The 19,565-nt window shown below is 39.0% G+C and overlaps 2 protein-coding genes across 6 annotated transcripts in view; both read left to right on the top strand.

The window, feature by feature from the left end:
- Positions 1 to 15,024, top strand: part of PTPRR (protein tyrosine phosphatase receptor type R) — a 154,212-nt gene extending 139,188 nt beyond the window's left edge. For all 5 annotated transcript variants that reach the window (XM_032999847.2, XM_042792880.1, XM_032999844.2 and 2 more), the window contains 4 exons: positions 2,537 to 2,647; positions 3,801 to 3,958; positions 7,969 to 8,082; positions 13,815 to 15,024. In XM_032999847.2, coding sequence (XP_032855738.2) covers positions 2,537 to 2,647; positions 3,801 to 3,958; positions 7,969 to 8,082; positions 13,815 to 13,908 — 477 coding nt within the window. In that variant the 3' untranslated portion in view covers positions 13,909 to 15,024. The remainder of the gene's footprint in view (positions 1 to 2,536; positions 2,648 to 3,800; positions 3,959 to 7,968; positions 8,083 to 13,814) is intronic.
- Positions 15,025 to 15,760: 736 nt separating this feature from the next.
- Positions 15,761 to 19,565, top strand: part of PTPRB (protein tyrosine phosphatase receptor type B) — a 66,705-nt gene continuing 62,900 nt past the window's right edge. The window contains exons 1-2 of the mRNA XM_042792926.1: positions 15,761 to 15,830; positions 17,102 to 17,494. Of these exons, the coding sequence (XP_042648860.1) occupies positions 15,776 to 15,830; positions 17,102 to 17,494 (448 nt within the window). The 5' untranslated portion in view covers positions 15,761 to 15,775. The remainder of the gene's footprint in view (positions 15,831 to 17,101; positions 17,495 to 19,565) is intronic.

Consider the following 19,565-nt stretch of genomic DNA (forward strand, 5'->3'; position numbering starts at 1 on the left):
TTATCTTTTTTTTTTATTTCTGTTTTTTTTTTTTTGAGCTTAAGCATCTTTTAAAAAATCCTGCTCATAGCTGTTACATGTTTGCTGACTACACAGATGATTGTACATTCAACCTCATGCTCACGAAATATGTGACTTATTTAAAAAGTGCTGTAATAGATGAGTATTCTGAAAGGGTAACTATGGCGTGAAAGAAGAGCAAGGAACAGAATCAGGACCAGCACAAAGAGTAGAGGTGAAGGACCATGTGATGATAAGAACAAGTATATTCCTTTTTTCTGATACATACTATATGCAATAAGCTTTTACTTATTACTGACATGAGGATAGATAGTAGCCTTCTCAACCACTGTGTTTGGCTTTTGAACAGGTTTAAAATATACCTACTTGAGACCAGTAGAATTTTCTTTTAGATTCAAATAATAGCTTGAAGCAATTTGCTCTTTTTGCTAATGCTCCTGGGATTGTTTATATTATTTTCTGTATATCTGGTGTCTTTATCCCTCTCATCTTCATCTTTATCCCTTTTTTACAATTAACTTTCAAAAACGTGTCAATTCCCCGAAATATCTGTATTCTTAAAAGTGCCTGAACCAGCTGATCCGAGCTCTATTTTCAAAGCTATTTTTTAAAACAGTAACAAATGGCATTTTTAAAAGATGCATGGAGACTGTGTTAAAAATAATCCATTGTATCTCACTAAATGTAGACGGACTGTTAATTGAAAGTTATTTTAATGAACAGCCCCATTTTATTGTCCACCCAGTGCAAGTTGCCAATTCCAGTTCTGGGAAAGAGTCAAGAAAAACACTCTTCTGGAGTGCCTGAAGGCTTTGTAGTGAGTGTTGCATGCTCGCATTTATCAAGAAGTCTCAGGGGTTGACTCAACTATTGTTGATTGTCAGGGTACAATTGTGTATTTAGACTTTTCTTTTTCCCATATTAGCACTGAAAACTACACTCCCAGGGAGGGGCATGAATTGCAGATCTGACAGATGATAGTAGCTATATGTGTCACATGGGGGGGACTGTGGAACTTGTGGACACTTTTTTTCATACAAATTTCTGAGTATTTTATTGCCATTCTTGATGTCTTCGGGGAGACAGCAAATTTAGGATGTTCGAGTAATTCTGCAAAAGACAGGATTTGAACGAAACCAGTCAGATTGGCCAGCACTATTTCAGAAAATGTGGCTTTCACACACCTTACTCTATTAAGGTAATGAGCATCTATTTTTAGAAAAGTATTTATACAACAGAGATTATTCGGTTCAATCAGCTATTCGGTTATCAAGTAGAGTAGCAGCTTAAAGATCACACCTGGTGGTAAAGCCTTGCATTTCACTGATATATTTTTCTGGATCATTTTTATCAGGATTTACTGGGAGTTATGCTTTATGGCAATTAATTATATCAAGGAGATTGTTTCATTTTGCTGCATAATCTAGGCTACTGTCTAAATATATACCAGTTTCTTCAGCAAGAGTTTGTGAGGCAATGCAAACAATTTTTTTCTGGGATTCCTATTATTGTAGAACTGTTCTGTCAGTGGATTTTTTTAACCTGTGCATTGGATATGAAAAAGAAGGTTTTCTTTAATTATCGAGGTCTCTTTTATTTAATGAACAAGTCAGATTGTCCAGCATTATTTCAGAAAACGTGTCTTTCAAATATCTTACACTCTTTAGGTAATAACCATCTATTTTTAGCAAGTATTTATACAACAGGGATGTTTACTTTCAGGTAGACTATAGACATACTTTAATGGAAATTAATATGAGGTTGCAGTTGACTGGAAGATAAGCAAACTATTTCAGGGGAAAAATAAAATAGTTTATATTGTAAATACTATTTCTTCATCTCCTTTTTAGTAGATGCTTGCTGAAATAGTATAGCACTACTGATTTGTTAAGAATTCTGTATGTAATTTTGTGTAGCTCTAACAAGACTGGTGGATTTTTTAAAAACATTCATTTCCAGTAAGTTACATAATAAACAACTCAGATTCTGCAAAATATTTTAATGTGCACATTAAGTCCCACTGAATTCAGTAAGATCTAAGGACACATTTACATGCTTTGTCATATCAGGGCTTAGGAGAGTAAAGAGGATAAAAAGTCTTGTGAGGAGAGGACAAATTCTGAATCTCTTGCTCAGAAGGAAATCCTGTTTGGAAAGAGTAAACTATATGAATCCAATTCTATGAATTAAACAATGTTTTAGAAAAAAAAAATCTTTACTTTTGAATGTGAAAAACAGTTCATTTAACTGAACTTCATTGAGCTTTTAAGAATAAAAACAGCTGTTCAAAGTGTTCAGTGATAGAGATCCATATTTGAAAAACTCAGATCATGAAAATCAGGCCTAAGACATTTATTAAGAACCCTGCAATATCCTATTTAGGAATGCTTCTGACATGAATAACACCTTGTTTGAATTCTTCTGAACTTTCCAATAAATACATTCTGTGTGAAAATTAGATATGAATATGGCTCCAGGATCCAGTTTGTTGACAAAACTGATTCTTGCTTTCCAGAAATGCGTGCTTTATTGGCCAGAAAAAAGAGGAATCTATGGGAAGGTTGAAGTCCTTGTTAACAGTGTGCAAGAATGCGAGAACTATACTGTCCGTCAGCTTACAATAAAGGTAACAGTCTTCATCTGAGAAGCATTCTAATGCTCTATTTTTTCAATGTTAAATGAAGTGAAAGTGGTTTTTCTAAAGGGCATAAATTTTACAGGAGGAGTAACTGAGCTGTGAAGCTTACAGCTGTAAGGTAGGATTGAGACCAAAGCACTGAAGCACTTACCATATTGCTGCTTTGTATCACTCTGGCAGTAAAAACAGCTTCAAAAAGAGTGCAGGTTTGCTCTGAGGCCTTTTTAGCATTGCCAAGGCAATGTAAAGGGATTTTAGTTAATGAAAGAACTAGTATGGCATCTTTCTGAAAAAGATACACTACTCGTGTGCTGAGTGCATTTGAGAAGCTAAAAATATAAGGAATATATAAGGAAAGCTTCATGCTTTCATGGTTCTGAGTAAACAGTAACTGTGAAAAATAAGGCAGATGCTCCTCTTCTAAGTTACTCCCCATATTACACTTACATGCTATTGGATTGCATCATCTGCTCCTGACAGAGCATTACAATAAATAATGAATTGGGAAAATTTGTTTGGGGTTTCAGCCCAGGCAATGAGAAGTGGACAGAAATCATATCATCCAACACAAATTACTCCATCCCATATTTAGCCCTTTTGCCTGTTGAAGTAAGTGGTATCAGCCTCTGTTGGAGAGAATGACTGGACAAACTGAAATGTTTGATTAATCTAGAAGGGCAGTTCTTCTGCACCTTTAATTTAAATACTCTTGTAATTTTAGTATCAGACCCTTATGATAATGTCCTTAAAAGCTATTGGAAATATATAATAATTTAGTGATTTGGAAGACCAGATCAAGCTAATCTCTCTAGATCTTTGTGCTGATTTAACTCAGACCTCTGACAATTCCCAATTGACAACACAGTCAGCAAGTCAGTAGTCAGATGGACAAAGCAGAACTTACATAGCTGGAAAAACAGCTAAGTTTTCAGGTGCACAAACCTTGCTTACAGTTGGGTCCCCGGAAGCATGCCTGTTCCCTGCAATTGCATCCTCTGAGTCTAATTAATAAAAAAAAAAAAAAAAAAAAAAAAGTTAAATCTCTCTTAACAATTTTACTATCTTTTTACCATAACATCGAGAGAAATAAAAAGAATTGTTCATCGCAAGTGTGCATATAAAATCTTCATGTTATTTTCAGCAAGGGAGTCAGTCCCGAGGTGTGAAACACTACTGGTACACATCCTGGCCAGACCACAAAACCCCCAACAGCGCTCAGCCTCTGCTGCAGCTCATGCTGGATGTAGAAGAGGACAGGGTGGAATCACCAGGCAGAGGGCCTGTCACTGTGCACTGCAGGTAATTTGCAATCCTTCTCTTAAATGACTGCCCAAAGGAAGGCCATGGCAAATCACATCAAACAGTCCTCCTCCTAAACAAAGAGCCTTTGGGGAAGAGTAAAATTCCCCAGATACTCTTCATTCTGATTGATTTTTTCAGTTCATATTTGAGGATTTGAGTTTTGGAGAGAATTTCCTTGTTGCTAGCAAATAGTTTCTGAGCTGTTCTCTATTTCTGCTAGTGAGCTCTGTTTTTGAAAGACCAGCTGGAACAAATATTTTGCTTCTGTTTCTTATTCATGATTTCCTTTCTTTTTAGTCTTGTTGCATAATTACATACCTAAGTCAGGTGCAGTGCCCTGTGACTGGTTAGCTAAAAGGTTGTAAAGCAAGTCAGTTTTGAGCAGCAGGCATCATTTTGGCAGCAGGTACAAATTTGGAGACCAAAACATATCTGTACTAAAATTTGTGAACATTTTCCACAAAGGCAGTTGGTTTCATACTCAAGAGCAAAGTGTTATTCAGTACTCAAGAGCTGAGTGTTATTCATACGAATTGTAATGAACCAGAGAATGTCCTTCTAATATTTGTAAATGACTTCTATTCTATTGTTGTTATTGATTCATTGCCCCATGTTGCAATTTAAGTAGTAGGAAGTAGTACTGGATTTGATATACTGGTGGAAAAAAGTAAGTGAAACAAAACAGAAAAAAAAAATAAAGATCCGTATTCCGTTACTTGCTTTGTCTCTTTACCATGGTGATACATCTCTTACAGTTGGGATAGTACTTTTTCTTTTCCTAGAAGTACATCAAAACAGAACTTTTCATCTTGAACCACTTCTTTTCAACTCCGTATTTAGGAGATTTAGAGAAATGAAAGCTAGATTGGAATGAACCATCATATTTCAAAACCAGTAGGTGATGAATAAGGAAGTTTCTCAAATATTATGCAGCTATTTTTATCAGAAATTGTAGTTTCCCTAAATGATCCACAGATCTTTTGATGGCTATTGAGAGTCCCATTTTTCTAGTAAGGATTTTCAGTAATGAAGGTCCTCAGAAGAACGGAGTGTCTGAGGTGAGTGATATGACAGTAAGGTCTGTAATCATGAGTAGGAATTTATTAATGATTAAAGACCCAGATATCATCTCAGTTGTGATTTAAAGTAATAGTTCTTCCGTGACAACTTAGCTATCTATACACTTACTACACTATAGTCTACAAAATGGGTAAACTCACTCATGGTCCATTTTCTAGTCAGATAGTTTCTTCCCCTTTAATCGGAGTTGCAGTTGAGGTCATCCAAGTCTTGTAGAGCCTATGCACACTTTTGAACTTGGACCTCAGATACAACTGCGCAATTCTCAGTTATTTCCAGAGGACCATTACAGTGCACACTCAAGCAATGATCCTTAATCTGAAGCTGAAATGCTTTAATAATACCTGAATTTTGGCAGTTATGGCATTAGTACAGAAAAAAAGTTTTTTGTACGTGTCTTCTTGTAGCTTATCAGCATAGGGTGCTGTTTTACACAATTCAATGATGAGCCCATTCAGGATTCAGGATGTAAGGAGGACTTGACTTCTTTTGGCAAAGTAGTTCCTATTCTGCAAAAGAATAGGAAAAAAGTAAACATTTGTTTGGGCCTTGAAATCAGCAGATCTGATTACACACACACCAAGAACACATATTGCCAAAGGAAGTTTTAAATTCTTACTAATCTTTATAGTGGCATTCACTGGAATGGTATGTTTCCTCTCTTATGTCACTCCTCAAAAACGTGGTCAATATGGAAAATATCTCCTTAATCTGTCCTTTGTATGTGTAGTTAGTACACCAAAATAAGTTTGGGTTTATTGGCAACTGGGTGGTTTGGGATCAAATACAAGTTTTAATTGAGAAATTTCCAATATAGAGGGAAAATATTTTTTTATTTAAATTGAATCAATAAGGAAGAATTAGAACACAGAATTATATTCTGACAGTGTAAAACTAATTTAGTCCCATTTAGTCAGTGAAACCAAGTTAACGAAGAATCTGGACCACCATGCCATTTTCTACTTCCCAGGAGAACCAGCAATTTGGTTGAAGGACTTATAAGAGTTTCTTAAATGAGAAAAAGGGATAAAATTTTCCCGCTCAGAAACTTGATGCTGTTATAGTTATTGTTGGAAATTTTTACTTTTCTTTCCTCATCAGCTAGTGCAAGAAGATGTTCTATAAAAAGCATACTGCCTGCATCTCTTAGTCACAAAATTGTAACAGCCTGATATTCCACACTCCCAATTAACAAACCACAGTCGTTACAAATGAGCTATTACCCCTTAAACTCCTAAAAAAGAAGGGAAAAATAGGATAATATATGATAGAAATACATATATATATATACATACACACACATATATATATATGTATATATGTATACCATGTTTGGGTGCTTGAAAATACTTAAAATTAGCTCTCCATATTTTCTGGATATACCAAGAAAGAAATGTCAGGCAAGTGAAGAACAATGTCATTTTTATCTTGCACCATCTGAAATAAAGGTATGTAATGAGATAGGACCGGCATGCCTGAGCTGAGGAAGAAAAGACATTGGAAAATCCTAGTCTTTGTTTAATACATATTAAGAACTTGTCCAAGAACACTTAATCCACCCCAAAAAAAGGGAAAAAAAGAACCCTTCATTATAGCCATCTTCATTTACATCTGAATTGTTTAAAATTGATAGGCCCCCTTTCAAGGTTTTCAGAATACTTGAGGAAGAGAATGGGGGTATGCATTAGATTGCTTTCTCCAAATCCCTCTTTATGAACTATGTCCTTCTCCTTTTGGATACATATATCCCATAGATATTGATGTCCAGGGAGACAGGCAGTCAACTCAGGATCTTCATCTCACTTGATCCTTTCTTACACTGACAGTTTCACCTCTCATTATCCCCTCATGGTTGGCTTAGACATCCTCACATATTTAATATTGCTGAGTCCTCCTGGAGATTTTCACTTCCAGCTGGGAAGACTCTTGAGTCTCTAAAGCACTCCTATCTTTCATTCTGTGGTGAGTAGATTGTGATTTGTTTCAGCTGTAGCAAATGGACATATTCCTGGTAACACTTTGCACTCAGATTTATCAAGTGTCCATCTGAGATACTCAATGGATCCTTTCTGGCATTAATTAAGTTATTTAAAAACTGTTGCAGTGCTCTTATTAGGCTGGTAGCATTCATACCCATTGCAGAGATGAAGAAAGCAGGGCACCAAATGGTTAAGTATTTATAATAAAAGCCAGGCATGGAGATCTGGACTCCTGGCTCCATGTTTTAAATATTTCGCTCACATTTTCCTGCCATGCAGCATGACAGGGATGCGCTGCACTGAATTCCACATCACTTAAGCAAGAAACAGTGTGGGCCAGAGATTCTCCCAAGTGTTGGAGGCCCAGGGAGTAAAAATAATGCTAAAATGGATGTTTTCAAGCAAGCATCAAGAAAACCTGAAGCACTAAATCCTTCTCCCTCCTGCAGAATCACAGGAGAGGGAATTAACTTCATCAGCATGGTTCTAAGTTATTTCTACCATCGTGATGAGAGGTATGAGTTAGCAGAACCCCTGTATACTTTGTGGGCTTCAAACATAAAGCTCCACTGACTTTTGCCTTTAGGTGAGCTTTTCCCCTGTCTCAGTGCCATATCTTCATCATTTTCATGGACAGTGCCAGAGAATATTTGGACTTTGTGGTCCTAATGGAGATTACTTTTCTTACCACACACGTGTGCAAACTGGAAACATGTAAGCCTCACAAATTACCCACAACAACTGGACTGCTGGAACAGTGCACCCTTTCATTTCTCTCTAAGCAAGTGAGCTGCAAAGTTACCCTTGCTAGTCATGCACCCAGGAACTGTAGGTTCTAGTAGTTCCATGTTTCGTATTTTTAGTGTTTTCGTATCTATGTAGTGTTTTCCACTTAACTCCTTTAATCTGTGAACACTACACCCCTTTTAAATCTTGCCTTCTTTTCAGTGCTGGTATAGGAAGAACTGGATGTTTTATTGCCACGGCCATTGGTTGTCAGCAGTTGAAGGAAGAGGGGGTTGTAGATGCATTGAGCATTGTCTGCCAGCTACGAGTGGATCGGTGAGTTCCAGAAGAACCTTAAATCAGTCAGTGATTCTGAAAATCAGTCAATGATTCTGAAATGATTCTGAAAACCTTTTCACAGTTGAATGTTGCTTTACATGAAATGGCTGCCATCACTTTTGCTGACTCTTATAACAGCATTAGCTGCACACTGAAAGTAACATTTGTATTTAGTTCTTGAATAAGGAATATTGTTTTCTGGGTGAAACTGTGTGAGACTCCACTGAATGAAATTCTCCTGAGATGGCAACCCTGTGGTTGCTGGGTATTTAGCACTCCTCTTTTCCCCTCCTGGAGCTTTCTGCTGTCTGCAGCATCCCAGTAGGACACAAGAGACACAGGGCAATCTGGAGGCAAGGGATTGTCTTTGAGCCTGGATTGACAGGGGCATCCAGGCTCACTCAGTGTGTAGTTTCTTTATGCAGCGGAGAGAGACAGATCTATTCCCTCAGCTGAGCTGGGGGTCCTTTTGAATTAGGTTGGCAAACTTACCCAGCTTAAGAAAATGGCAAGGCATTTGTTGCAGAATTTTCTTAAGTCAGATCAATTCCCTGATTGAATTCATGGCTTAAGAGCAGCAACACTGTAAGCCAGCATTGTTGCAGAGTGCTTTGTTTTGTGAAACCATGGCTGAAGAGAGATTTGTGTTGGAAAGGAGGATATGGGTATTGTGTACAATGGAAGCTGTTGGTTTGGTTGAACTTTTCTTTCTTATTCTGCTCAGGGAAGCAGGATTTTGTATAAAGTAAATAAACAGGGCTGCACCAAGAATAGAGAAGTCTCGTTCTTCTCCTGCTGTAGGTACCAGGTCATATAATCTCTTTGTAAGGAACTGCTTCTGACATGCATTTCTTCTTTAAATAGAAACAAACCCATAAGGGTGCAAAAACTGAAAAAGAGCTTAGGTCAAAGAGACAATACAGGATTTTTCCATTCTGAAGAGCTGTGAAAGGTACTGGAACCATGAACTGCAGAAGGACCAGAATACTTGATTGTGTTTATGGATCATCTCCTCTGCCTCCCCCTCCTTCACACCTTCATCATACTAGATATTGTAATGTGGTCCTTACAGGGCAACATGAGCCACTTGGGGTATAAAATTCTCCAAGGGGAGTTCCTGACCTAAAAATCTCATCAACAAAAAAGATGGAAGAGCTGAGGGGAAAATGCTAACTCTGTTTTAAATTATCAGCTCCAAATTTCCAACACTCCATTCTGATTATCTGTTCATCCTATTGGAAAGGGTTTGTAGTGTTCTCCCCCATTTTAGTATTTCTATTATAAGATAATATTTTCCTTATTGCTTTTCCACTCCATTGTAGAGAAGTGGAAGCAAACTCTGGTCTCAGCTACATTATTTTTTATGTCATTATTTCAGCCATAGAAAAAACAATCCAGATTTTCAGCATTATAACTGACAACACAATTTCACTGAGTGTATCTGACTAATGAACTTTCTTATATGTATTAGTATCCTAGATAAACTTGGAAAGAGAATGGAAATCTGACCCAAAGATAAACATTCATAACAGCAATCTCAAGTGACACAAAGCTTGTTATAAAAATTGTTAAGTTATGTGATTTGCACATTTCTGTATATTTTTGAGTTTCAGATTATATAAATAGACTCCAGAGATCTTACTTAAGGCACCTCAGCTCTTCATATTCTCAGGCATTGCCTGACACAAAAAATTTATCTGTGTTTTAATTTTTAGACATTTTTCTGGGTAAAACTCAGGAACAAAAAGCTCTTTTTCTTTTCTCTTTCCAATTCACCATATTGCAGAATGGATCTCACTCACCTGGCAGTCAGTTTACAGCAAGGATTGCTAAGACAGAGCTTAGCAGCCCCTTAAGACTACAGTAGCCACTGCCAGCCCAAACAGATCATGGGTTCATAAAGCGGCCAAGTAACCCTGTTACATGGACAAAGCTTAATGAGACCAGCTTCCCCTGATGACCAAGACCTGGCATGGTGCTTATTGGCAGGTGGCATGTGAGATAGGTTCATTACACATGGCATGAAGCTGGCAAAATGAACTTAACGTCCCAGTAGACTTGGCCACAAGAGCTGGCTCTGGCCATAGAGCAAAAAAAGTAAGCTGAGCAGGATGGAGATACAGCCATGCTCTGTGTGGATTCATAGAAAGACAGACCCACAGGTCTGCTCAGCTTACTTTTTTTCCCAGTTCATTTTTTATGTTTTGCAACAGGAACAGGAAATGTTTGATGTGAGGCATCTTCAAGACTTACTGTGATATCAAGAAAATGCACATTCTTAACCTTAAAGGCACATTCTTGGAATGACGTCCGATAACTTTGCTCTTGGCTCCTCAGACAGGATGAAAAGAGTTTCCAGTGTGCGTCAATTCATTGTTTAAGTGTTTTGACTAATCGACTCAGGTTAAAAAAAAAAAATAAAAAAAATCCTAAACCCTGTATCACATTCATTCTGGAGCAGACTGCATCCAGCTGCACTAGCAGCAAGCCAGAGGGCAGCGTAAAGGACCCTTCCCTCCCCCATGGCTGCCTGGGCAGAGCTGGTCATAGTCCCTGAGCCCTCAGGATACCAGGGGTGTTTCTTCTGAGCACCACCCCAGAGAGTCCCAAAGAAGCAGAGAGCCCAGCAGCTCACAAAGAAGCTGGCAGTGTGGGCTGGCAGAGGATGAAGGCTGCACACCCAGAGATGCCGTAGCTGTGGGTAGAACCCTTCTGGGTACTAGGGACGCAGGAGAGGAAGCCTCCCTCCTTGAGCAGATTTCCTCCTGAAATGCTCTCCCATGCAGCCTTTTGCACAAACTGATGTCTTAGGGTCACAGATAATTCCCTGCTATTAAACGTGAGCCTTGCACAAGAACAAAGGGGAGAAGGACTCGGGGATATTGGAAGATGATAAACTGGACATGAGCCAGCAATGTGCACTCACAGCCCAGAAAGCCAACTGTGTCCTGGGCTGCATAAGGAGAAGTGTGGCCATCAGGTCGAGGGAGGGGATTCTTCCCCTCTACTCTGCTCTTGTGACACCCCACCTGCAGTGCTGTGTCCAGCTCTGGGGTCCCTAGTACAAGAAGGACATGGATCTTCTAGAGCAGGTCCAGAGGAGCACCATGAAAACAGTCAGTGGGCTGGAACACCTCTCCTATGAAGGAAGTCTGAGAGAGCTGGCATTGTTCAGCCTGGAGGAGAGAAAGTTCTGGGGACATCTTTTTGCAACCTTTCAATATATAAATGGATCTTATGAGAAAAAGTCTTTTTACCAGGGCCTGTAGTGATAGGACAAGTGGTAATAGTTTCAAACTAAAAGAGAATACTTTTAGGTTAGATATAAGGAAGACATTCTTCCCTGTGAGGGTGGTGAAGCACTGGCACAGGTTGCCCAGAGCAGCTGTGGCTGCCCCCTCCCTGGGAGTGTCCAAGGCCCGGCTGGACGGGGCTTTGAGCAACCTGGTCTGGTGGAAGGGGTCCCTGCCCAGGGTAGGGAGGTTGGAACTGATGATCTTTAAAGGACCCTTCCAACCCAAACCATTCCGTGATGCTATGGTTCTATGATTCCCATGTATAATAGCACTGACAAGGCCAAGTTGTCTGAACCTTTGTATAAGACTCAGGTGCCCCTAAGCTGACAGAGGTGTGCACTGATTTTCCCATACAGGGGGTTCAGAAGCGTCACACCTCAGCTGTGCTTGCTAACACAGGGCAAAAGGAGTAGTGCTGGGCTCAGCCCCAGACAGTCTTCTACATGCCTTCTTGGGGATTTTATATGTTGCTTCAGCACCAAAGAGGAAAGAGCAAGAATCACCCCCGCAAACAGCCTAGCAGCAGCCAAGCTTGTTTTAACCTGCCCCTTCTTGCCAAGTCCTTGTCCCTGGATATGTTCCCTTCCTCCACCCCTTCCACACAGCGGATCTAACCTGGGAAACACACTCCCTTAGAGAACATCTTGGGGGAACATTGATGGGGGAGACAGAGGGGGAAGCTGACTGGGATTAGGGGTTGCGTGGGCAGGGCAGGACACAGCAGTGAGGAGGAAGGAAAGAAGCTGGGCAGCACAGAGGACCGGAGCAAAGCCCTCCCATCACCTTTAGACTCTCGCTGGATCTCCAGGCAGAGGACAGGCACAGAGGAGAGCAGCTGAAGGCAGCAGGCAGCCAAGAGTTACGAATTTGTGGATGTCTTTGTTGGCAAAGCTAAGAGGCTGCTACATTTTGCACCGGATGGGACCATTTAAGGGCCTGTGATTTACTTCCTAGGCATAGCATATCATAATAGACTTGCAGGTCACTAAATGGTGTTCTACAGTTGCCTGAGCTCACTGGAGGAGTGCAGACAGCTGGTCACTTGCTTAAAGAAGTAGGTATTATTTCAATTATGATAAATTAAATAATTAAAAAATAATTATTTAATTTCCTGCCACAGCCATTTAACCATCCAATAGCACCAAGGAAAATAAAAGGACCTTATGGTTATAGATAATGTTCTCTAATACTAAAGGACAATAATTTTTGAGGCAGTTTTACCATTTTCCATGTAGCGCTGTGCATCAGTAGACATTTTTGTTGCTAAGGTGTCTGAAGGGATCCCATGGGGGTTTGTCAGACCTTCTCCTGTAAGCTGTCTGGCTTCGACATTGCTCTGGATCTAGATCCTTCACAAATTTGATTGTTTCAGTGAAGATCTAGCTGAAGCCAAATACACTAGACATCTTAATATCTTCCTTCCCACTAAGGCCATTTAGTCTTTCAATCCCCCAAAGTTAACTAGTTGCTTCAGGGTACACTGAGGATGAACTGGGGGCTTGGTTCTAGAAGCAGAATAGGTAGCTTTGAATGCCCTGGCAGATGAGATAATAAAAGTGGAATTAAGTAAACTTGAGGCTTCACACCATGAGAAGTGAGACCTGGAAGGCCTTAGTACTGTCAGAAAGAGGCTCAATTTAATTTCAGAGCTGAATGGTACCACTCTTACTAAATATCATACCTACCTCCTGTAGGACATTATTCCCTTCCTAACACACTCCAATTGGCACTGGAGGTGTGGGACTTGAGCCTCATACTTAGCCCTGAAAAAGCGATTAAAAAGGGATTGTTATCAAGTGAATGTGTTAAATGTAGGCATCTAATACAAGCTGGCTGTAACTAGTCCTTTTTATGGTCAGGGTAAACTCTTTTGTATTGTTGGTGCTGAAATGAGTCATTGCTGTAAAATTTCTTAGGTGGCTGCTGTTCAGACAGGATGCATTGTAGGCATTAAAAAGAGGACAGGAAGAGCTGTTCTCTGCACATGCGATCTGAAGGTCACCAAAGGTTACATTTTTAGTAAAGGACAAAAATGAAAGGTCAGATTCTGACTACTCCCCTGCGCCATCCGTAGTAGTGCTGCATCCATGTATCTGGCCTTCCTTGACCAAGTGACTGAGCAAAATTCTCGTTGAATGTGTTGAATTTGAAATGTAGGTTTTAACAATGTAGATGGCAGACATTTTCCTCTCTAGTTCTTACCCTAACAGAACTGGGAATGGTAGTTTGTGCTGGGTATGTGCTGTATGGTGCAAGTTATGAAAAAAAGTACTTCTGCTCAGGCAAATCTCCCACTTACTCAAGAAAACTCTAAGCCAAAAGTTGAGAAAAGGGCTTGTATTATCTGGTAGTCATGGGGTTGGCAGGGACTAGGGATTGTTCTTAAGAAATTCTTAAGAAATAAGATTTCATTTTGATGTGTTTCCTTTTCAGGGGAGGAATGGTTCAGACCAGCGAACAGTATGAATTTGTGCACCATGCACTGAGTCTGTATGAAAGCAGACTTTCTGCAGAAGCTGTCCAGTGAAGCCAAGGAAGGTAAAACCGGATGTCAGTCTCTCGAGGTAATTTTTTTCATTACCTACCAGCAGCTTCTTCAAGGAGTTTACTGCAGTGGGAAGAGCAGCTTTGAGGCCAATTTCTGAAAGGATTGTGGACGGTTTGGCAAAAGTATAGAGATTGCTGGACCCTTACTGTATATGAATGTATTGTGAGCTTCCCAAAAATGATTTCTAAAGAAGGTACTGTGCTGAAACTACACATGGATTTCACATATATATCTAAAGGTGGGTTTAATTCTGTAATACTGATATCTGCCATATGGAATGTATGTATGTGCTACTGCTGCAGGTGGAAGGACACTGGAACTTCTACAGAAGAAATGTTTATCAAGTGTATAAATGCTTTAACGTTTGCAAACTGTCTTGTGAATGGACTGTCAACTGTACTGTAAAGTGCTATTACTGATTATGTGGTGAGCTTGTTTCTTGGCCACATAATATTCTTGCTGCTAAAATTGCAAGTGTTCAATTATGGATTAAAAAAAAGATGAGATAAAAAAATTTAAAGTCTTGTTTTTGAAAATATTCAAAAGCAGTTTTTATATGGAAATACATGTTCCTCATACTATTAACTATTAAATGTGTATTTACTGTAGGTCTTACGGAGCAGTTGCAGAGCACAATGTCTGTTATTCAGTGTGTATGTATTTACCCTATACTGTTGATTGTCTTAGAACATGCTTCTGCTACAGACCTGAATCCAGTGTGTTTGTAAATTGTGTAAGTCATTTTACTTTTAAAAGAAACTTTGTAGCATATATTAAATGGTAAGAATTTTAAACATTTGTCTGTCTTTTATTAATATGGAATTTTTTGCTCATGTTGTTTATCTGCTCTATCTCTTTCAGTAAGAGATAGACGCCTTTAGTGATATGGACTGTTCCATGACAGGTTATACAAGAAAGAAAATGCTGCTATGACTGTTTCCTTTACTGTTCAGTAAGAGTTTGTTTTTAAGAGAAATGCGAAGTTGGTATTATGACTTACAGCACTGGGAGGTCTGTTTACAGGGTATAATGAGTTTTTAATGCAGTGATGTTGACTTTGCTTCATACTGCTAATAAATTACACTTGATATAAAATGTTTACTGAAGTCTCTATTCTTGCCTAGCATAGTTAATGCACTGTACACTCTTGTACCCCCATAAACAGGCAGAGCCCAGTAGAATTTGGTTAGCCTCCACCATGGCTTCAGACCACTGGAGAACCAATGCAGAGGACACAGGCAATCTCCCACTGACATGGCATAAGATGGCTCACCTGATGGAAAGGCAAAACCAGCATCACTTGATCCCTTGAGGGGGCGTTTGTGTAAGACCAGTGCAGGCTACAGAGCCTTGCCTCCTCCCCTTCTCCTCCCCCCCCTCCACTTGGCTTTTAGAACTTGTGGAGTTAGAAGTATCAATATGGAGATTTTGCCTGATTACATATAGTTAGAAGAAATGTGTTTTTTCCCTGGATAATACAGTACGTACTTATTCAGTACCATTCACATCACCTGCAGACTTGTAATATTTCACAGGCAACAAATTACACAAAAGTATAATCCCTTCTCTTTCAGTCTAAAGAAGTTCAGTATCATCTCTTTTAGTTTCCCAGGTGTTTGAAAATCTCTCTCTTTTGCTTGTATTTTTCCAAAATAAAGCAACTAGTAAACTGTGAAGAATCATATGAAAGGACAAAGTGGTGTAAACTCCCCAAAACAATTGAATAGAAGGAAGTGCTCGTCACTGACTTTTTCCCCCTGTGAAGGCACATTTCCTTCCTAGCCTTCGCTTCACTTATCTGAGGTGGGTTTTTTTAAGAGAAGCATGGGGAGTTGCTAGAGGGAAAATGGATTCCTTATTTCACGTCCTGGTTTCTACCTGTCTTGCCTTGACATTCTCAGGTAAGTGTCTCTCCCTACTTCCCCTCTGCCATATTGCTCGTTCTGGTGGTGAGCAGAGCCCTCAGGCACAGCTGGGGACTTACAAAAAGCGAGTCACTGCTTCGATGGGGTTCATACAACAGGAACGGGGGGGCAGGGCCAACGTAGCCCGTTCTGTTTAGGTTTCTTTCCAAACGAAAATACACTGACTCCTTCTATGCCGGAGAGACCTCTTTTTTAAAAAAAAAGATCTGCTAGGCAATCCAGGAGCTGAGTTTTGTGACAAGCTCTTTGAAGGGGAGATTCCTATTTTTTATTTCTACTTTGTGAAACTTTCACAGCCAGGAACTGTCTCTGATGATTAGTTAGAAAATACCCAGGTCTGTAGAAACAGGGGGGTGACAAAGCTCAACCAAGGGAAATAAGTACACGTTTGGTTTAGCACTTTTTAACTAATGAGGCTGATGTTTGAGTAACTGGGATTAAAAAAAGAGAAAAGCCTAAACGAGATGTGGCAGAGAGGCTGCATATGAAATAACCAGTTCCGTGTTCTATAACAAGTACAGATTCTGCTTTGGTAAATTTGGGATTTTTTGATGAATGCACTGTAGTTCTCTTCATTTGAGTGTTTGGTGTTGATCTTTGAGTGTAGTGGCGCAAATGTGAATTAGGATAATCACAAAACAGATAGAGACACTGGAGTAAATCCAGTAAAACAGATGTACTTCCTACCAGTAAACAGCCTCCATTCCTGTAATGGCACAGGCACTGAGAGGCATACAGATTTGGGAACGTCTTCTTATATGTTTTCTTCAGAAATGCTATGAGTTGTACTAAAACAATTTCCAGGTAGTAAATTATATTGTAAAAAGACTGTGTCATAAAACAAAAAAAAAAAAAGATTGAGAGCTCATGCAGATCTTTGTATGCTTTCAAGCAGAGGAAGTAGGGGATTTAGAATTGGTATTTAAAGTTAATAGTTCTTGGATTTCTTTTATACCCAGTTTAATTTTTTCTTCATTTTTATGTATAATGAAGTTAAAGGTGACCTTTGCTACAATAGCTTGCTTTTTGCTTTCTCACTCTTTACATTACCAGCACTTGCATCATATGGGTTGTGCATTTGGGTTTTTTTAAAATAGGTTCAGCATATGGAAAGTTCATGAGAAGTTCAACACATAGAAAGTGGGAAGAGATTTATTTTCTGATGTATTTTAAATCATCAAGAATTTGCCTTTTGTTAAATAACCATGTGTAATCCATTGTATTATTCTGGAATTTTCTTCTCCTAGAAGGGTTTCTGATCATCCATGTCCAGAAACAGCAGTGTCTTTCAGAAAAGAGAGGAGTCATTATGGAGAAGTGCAATATGACCAACCTCAACCAGCAGTGGCAGTGGACGGCAGATGACAGGCTCCTCCATGTGAAATCTGCCCAGTGCCTGAGCATCTCTACACGCTCTGCCCTGTCATCTCGCAGCATCATCGCTGATTGTCCCCAGGCAGTCAGGTGGACTTGCCACGAGGAGGATGGGCTCCTGAAGGTGGCCAACAGCTCTCTCTTTCTCACAAAGCAAGGTCAGAAGGTAATGGCCAAGCAGAGTAAGAAATACCTTCATACATGGATGCAGCTAGAAGCCAGCGAGACAGGAAAACCTGTTTATGTAAATCTGTGCTCAAAGCAAGGTGAGCTACTCCTTTGAGGAAGTATTATGGAAGTTTTGCTAACAAAAATGTCTCTTTTATGCTAACTCAAATGTTAAAAGTGGTGATATTTTATTCATACAGAGAAATGTTTTTCATAGTTGAAAAGAGTTTAGAGAGCCATAAAAAGAACAGCTGAGATGAGTGCTGTCTTTCTCACAGCACTGGTTGTGTCTTTAAGCCATTTTATGTTTTCAGGATATCTCTCCTTTTCTCTACTCCCAGTCTTTGGATAAAAGTGCTTATGTGTAAGCTCAGCTCACTATTCTTGTATCATTTCCTTTTTCACTTTTAAACAGAATTGTGGGTACTAATCCCTAGTACTTTTTAAAAATATGGATGTATAGAAGTCCTTCTCCTCCACATTCATTTTATCATACAAATCCTGATTGAATCTGTTCAGAGCACAAAGACATCTGAAAGTCAAATACATGCACAGTTATTTATCTGATTAACCCAAATGCATGATTAGAACAGACATGGCTTACACATTCATGTGTTTACACAGTGTCACTTTGCCCTTACATGCAATATATATGAGGAAACTCAAAATCATGAAAAAAATTAACTGAATCAAAAATATCAGAAATTCTTGCAATAGCACTTTGAGATGCATGGGTCTGTGAACATACTTACAGATGTGTTGACATAACTGTGTGGTTATATGTTTTCATATCCATACCAAAAGGGAAGGTAGAACAGTTTGAATACTGCTTAATAACACTTTCCTTGATGTCCTGTTGTCAATCCTTCCTGACAATCCTGTTGACATTCTTCTTGCACACTATTAAGCAGATCTTCATTGTAAATAAGAACAAACTGCACAGTTAAGCTTTTTTTTGGGGAACACACAAGGTATTCTTTTCTTTGCAGAATTTAAAAAAAAAAAAAAAAGTGGTTTATGACCCAATACTTTTGCATATGGCCAAGTTTTCAGAATGTTTAAAACAAATCCTTGTTCTTTCTAACCTTTCTAACCTCTCATTCACTGTAAAGCAGGGTACCATTTTTTTCAGCAAATTTACACTTGCAGAATTCTACTCAGAGCAGCAGGACTACTCACTTGAGTAGAGGTCTGAAAGGACAACTTGCAGAATCAGGGAATGGAAAACTGGCCAAGATGCCTTTCCAGCCCTCCCATATATTTTTTGAGATTAAAAAAGGCAAAATCATTTGAAGTTCTGTGTATAGGATGAGTATGGCTTGCTTATTCAAGGACACCATGAAAAGTTAAGATGAGGTGTGCAGGCAGTGTTATTTTCTTTAGATAGCTGGATGAAGTGTGGCCTAACAGAGCTTAAGTAACCTTACATCCTTTTCTTAATCATGCTCAGAGGAGAAGCAATTCAAGACCAGTGAGTACTCAGTAAGACAACTGTCACGGGGTACTGAAGCACCTTCTCATATATTTACTCTACTCAGTCCTTTAATTAATTTACCTTAATTTTCCTGAAATTGTCTCCATAGGTAGTCCTGTAGATCTATTTTAAGAGTCTCACTTTGTCGGTTATCTCCTTTTTCACAGCTCTGGGGAGCTCTGCTGAGAAGTCAACAGTATTATGATCCTTAATACCTAAGAATTCTGGGTATATAAGAAACTCATAAAGATTTGAAGTAGTGCAAATAGATTAATTTTTTAAATAACAATAATTATTATAATATTAAGAAATAATAATAATAATAGTAATAACAACAACTACTACTACTACTACAAGAATGAAATCTAATGCCCACAGTGCTGGACTTTACATCCATATATATGTCAAAATTTTCAGTGTTGAATGTGTAAAATTAGTCTTCCAAGAAGATCTGTCTACTTTCAGTGAAAGCAGCAGTGGATCTGCCTAAAATAACAGATTCATTCTATATTTAGCTAAGATAGTAAAAACTGAACAAAGTCTTTGGAGCTGAAATGGCTGTAAGTTTTTCTACTTCTGACTAACACCATATTTTGATATAATATACCATTTGTTTTCATAGTACTCGTAAAAATAGTTATATTTTTGCAAAGGAGTAACTCACTGAATTGCACCCCAAACATCTTATCAGCCCA

The sequence above is a fragment of the Tyto alba genome, unplaced genomic scaffold (assembly GCF_018691265.1).
Source record: "Tyto alba isolate M040663 unplaced genomic scaffold, T.alba_DEE_v4.0 Super-Scaffold_2, whole genome shotgun sequence".
Taxonomy (NCBI): Eukaryota; Metazoa; Chordata; class Aves; order Strigiformes; family Tytonidae; genus Tyto; species Tyto alba.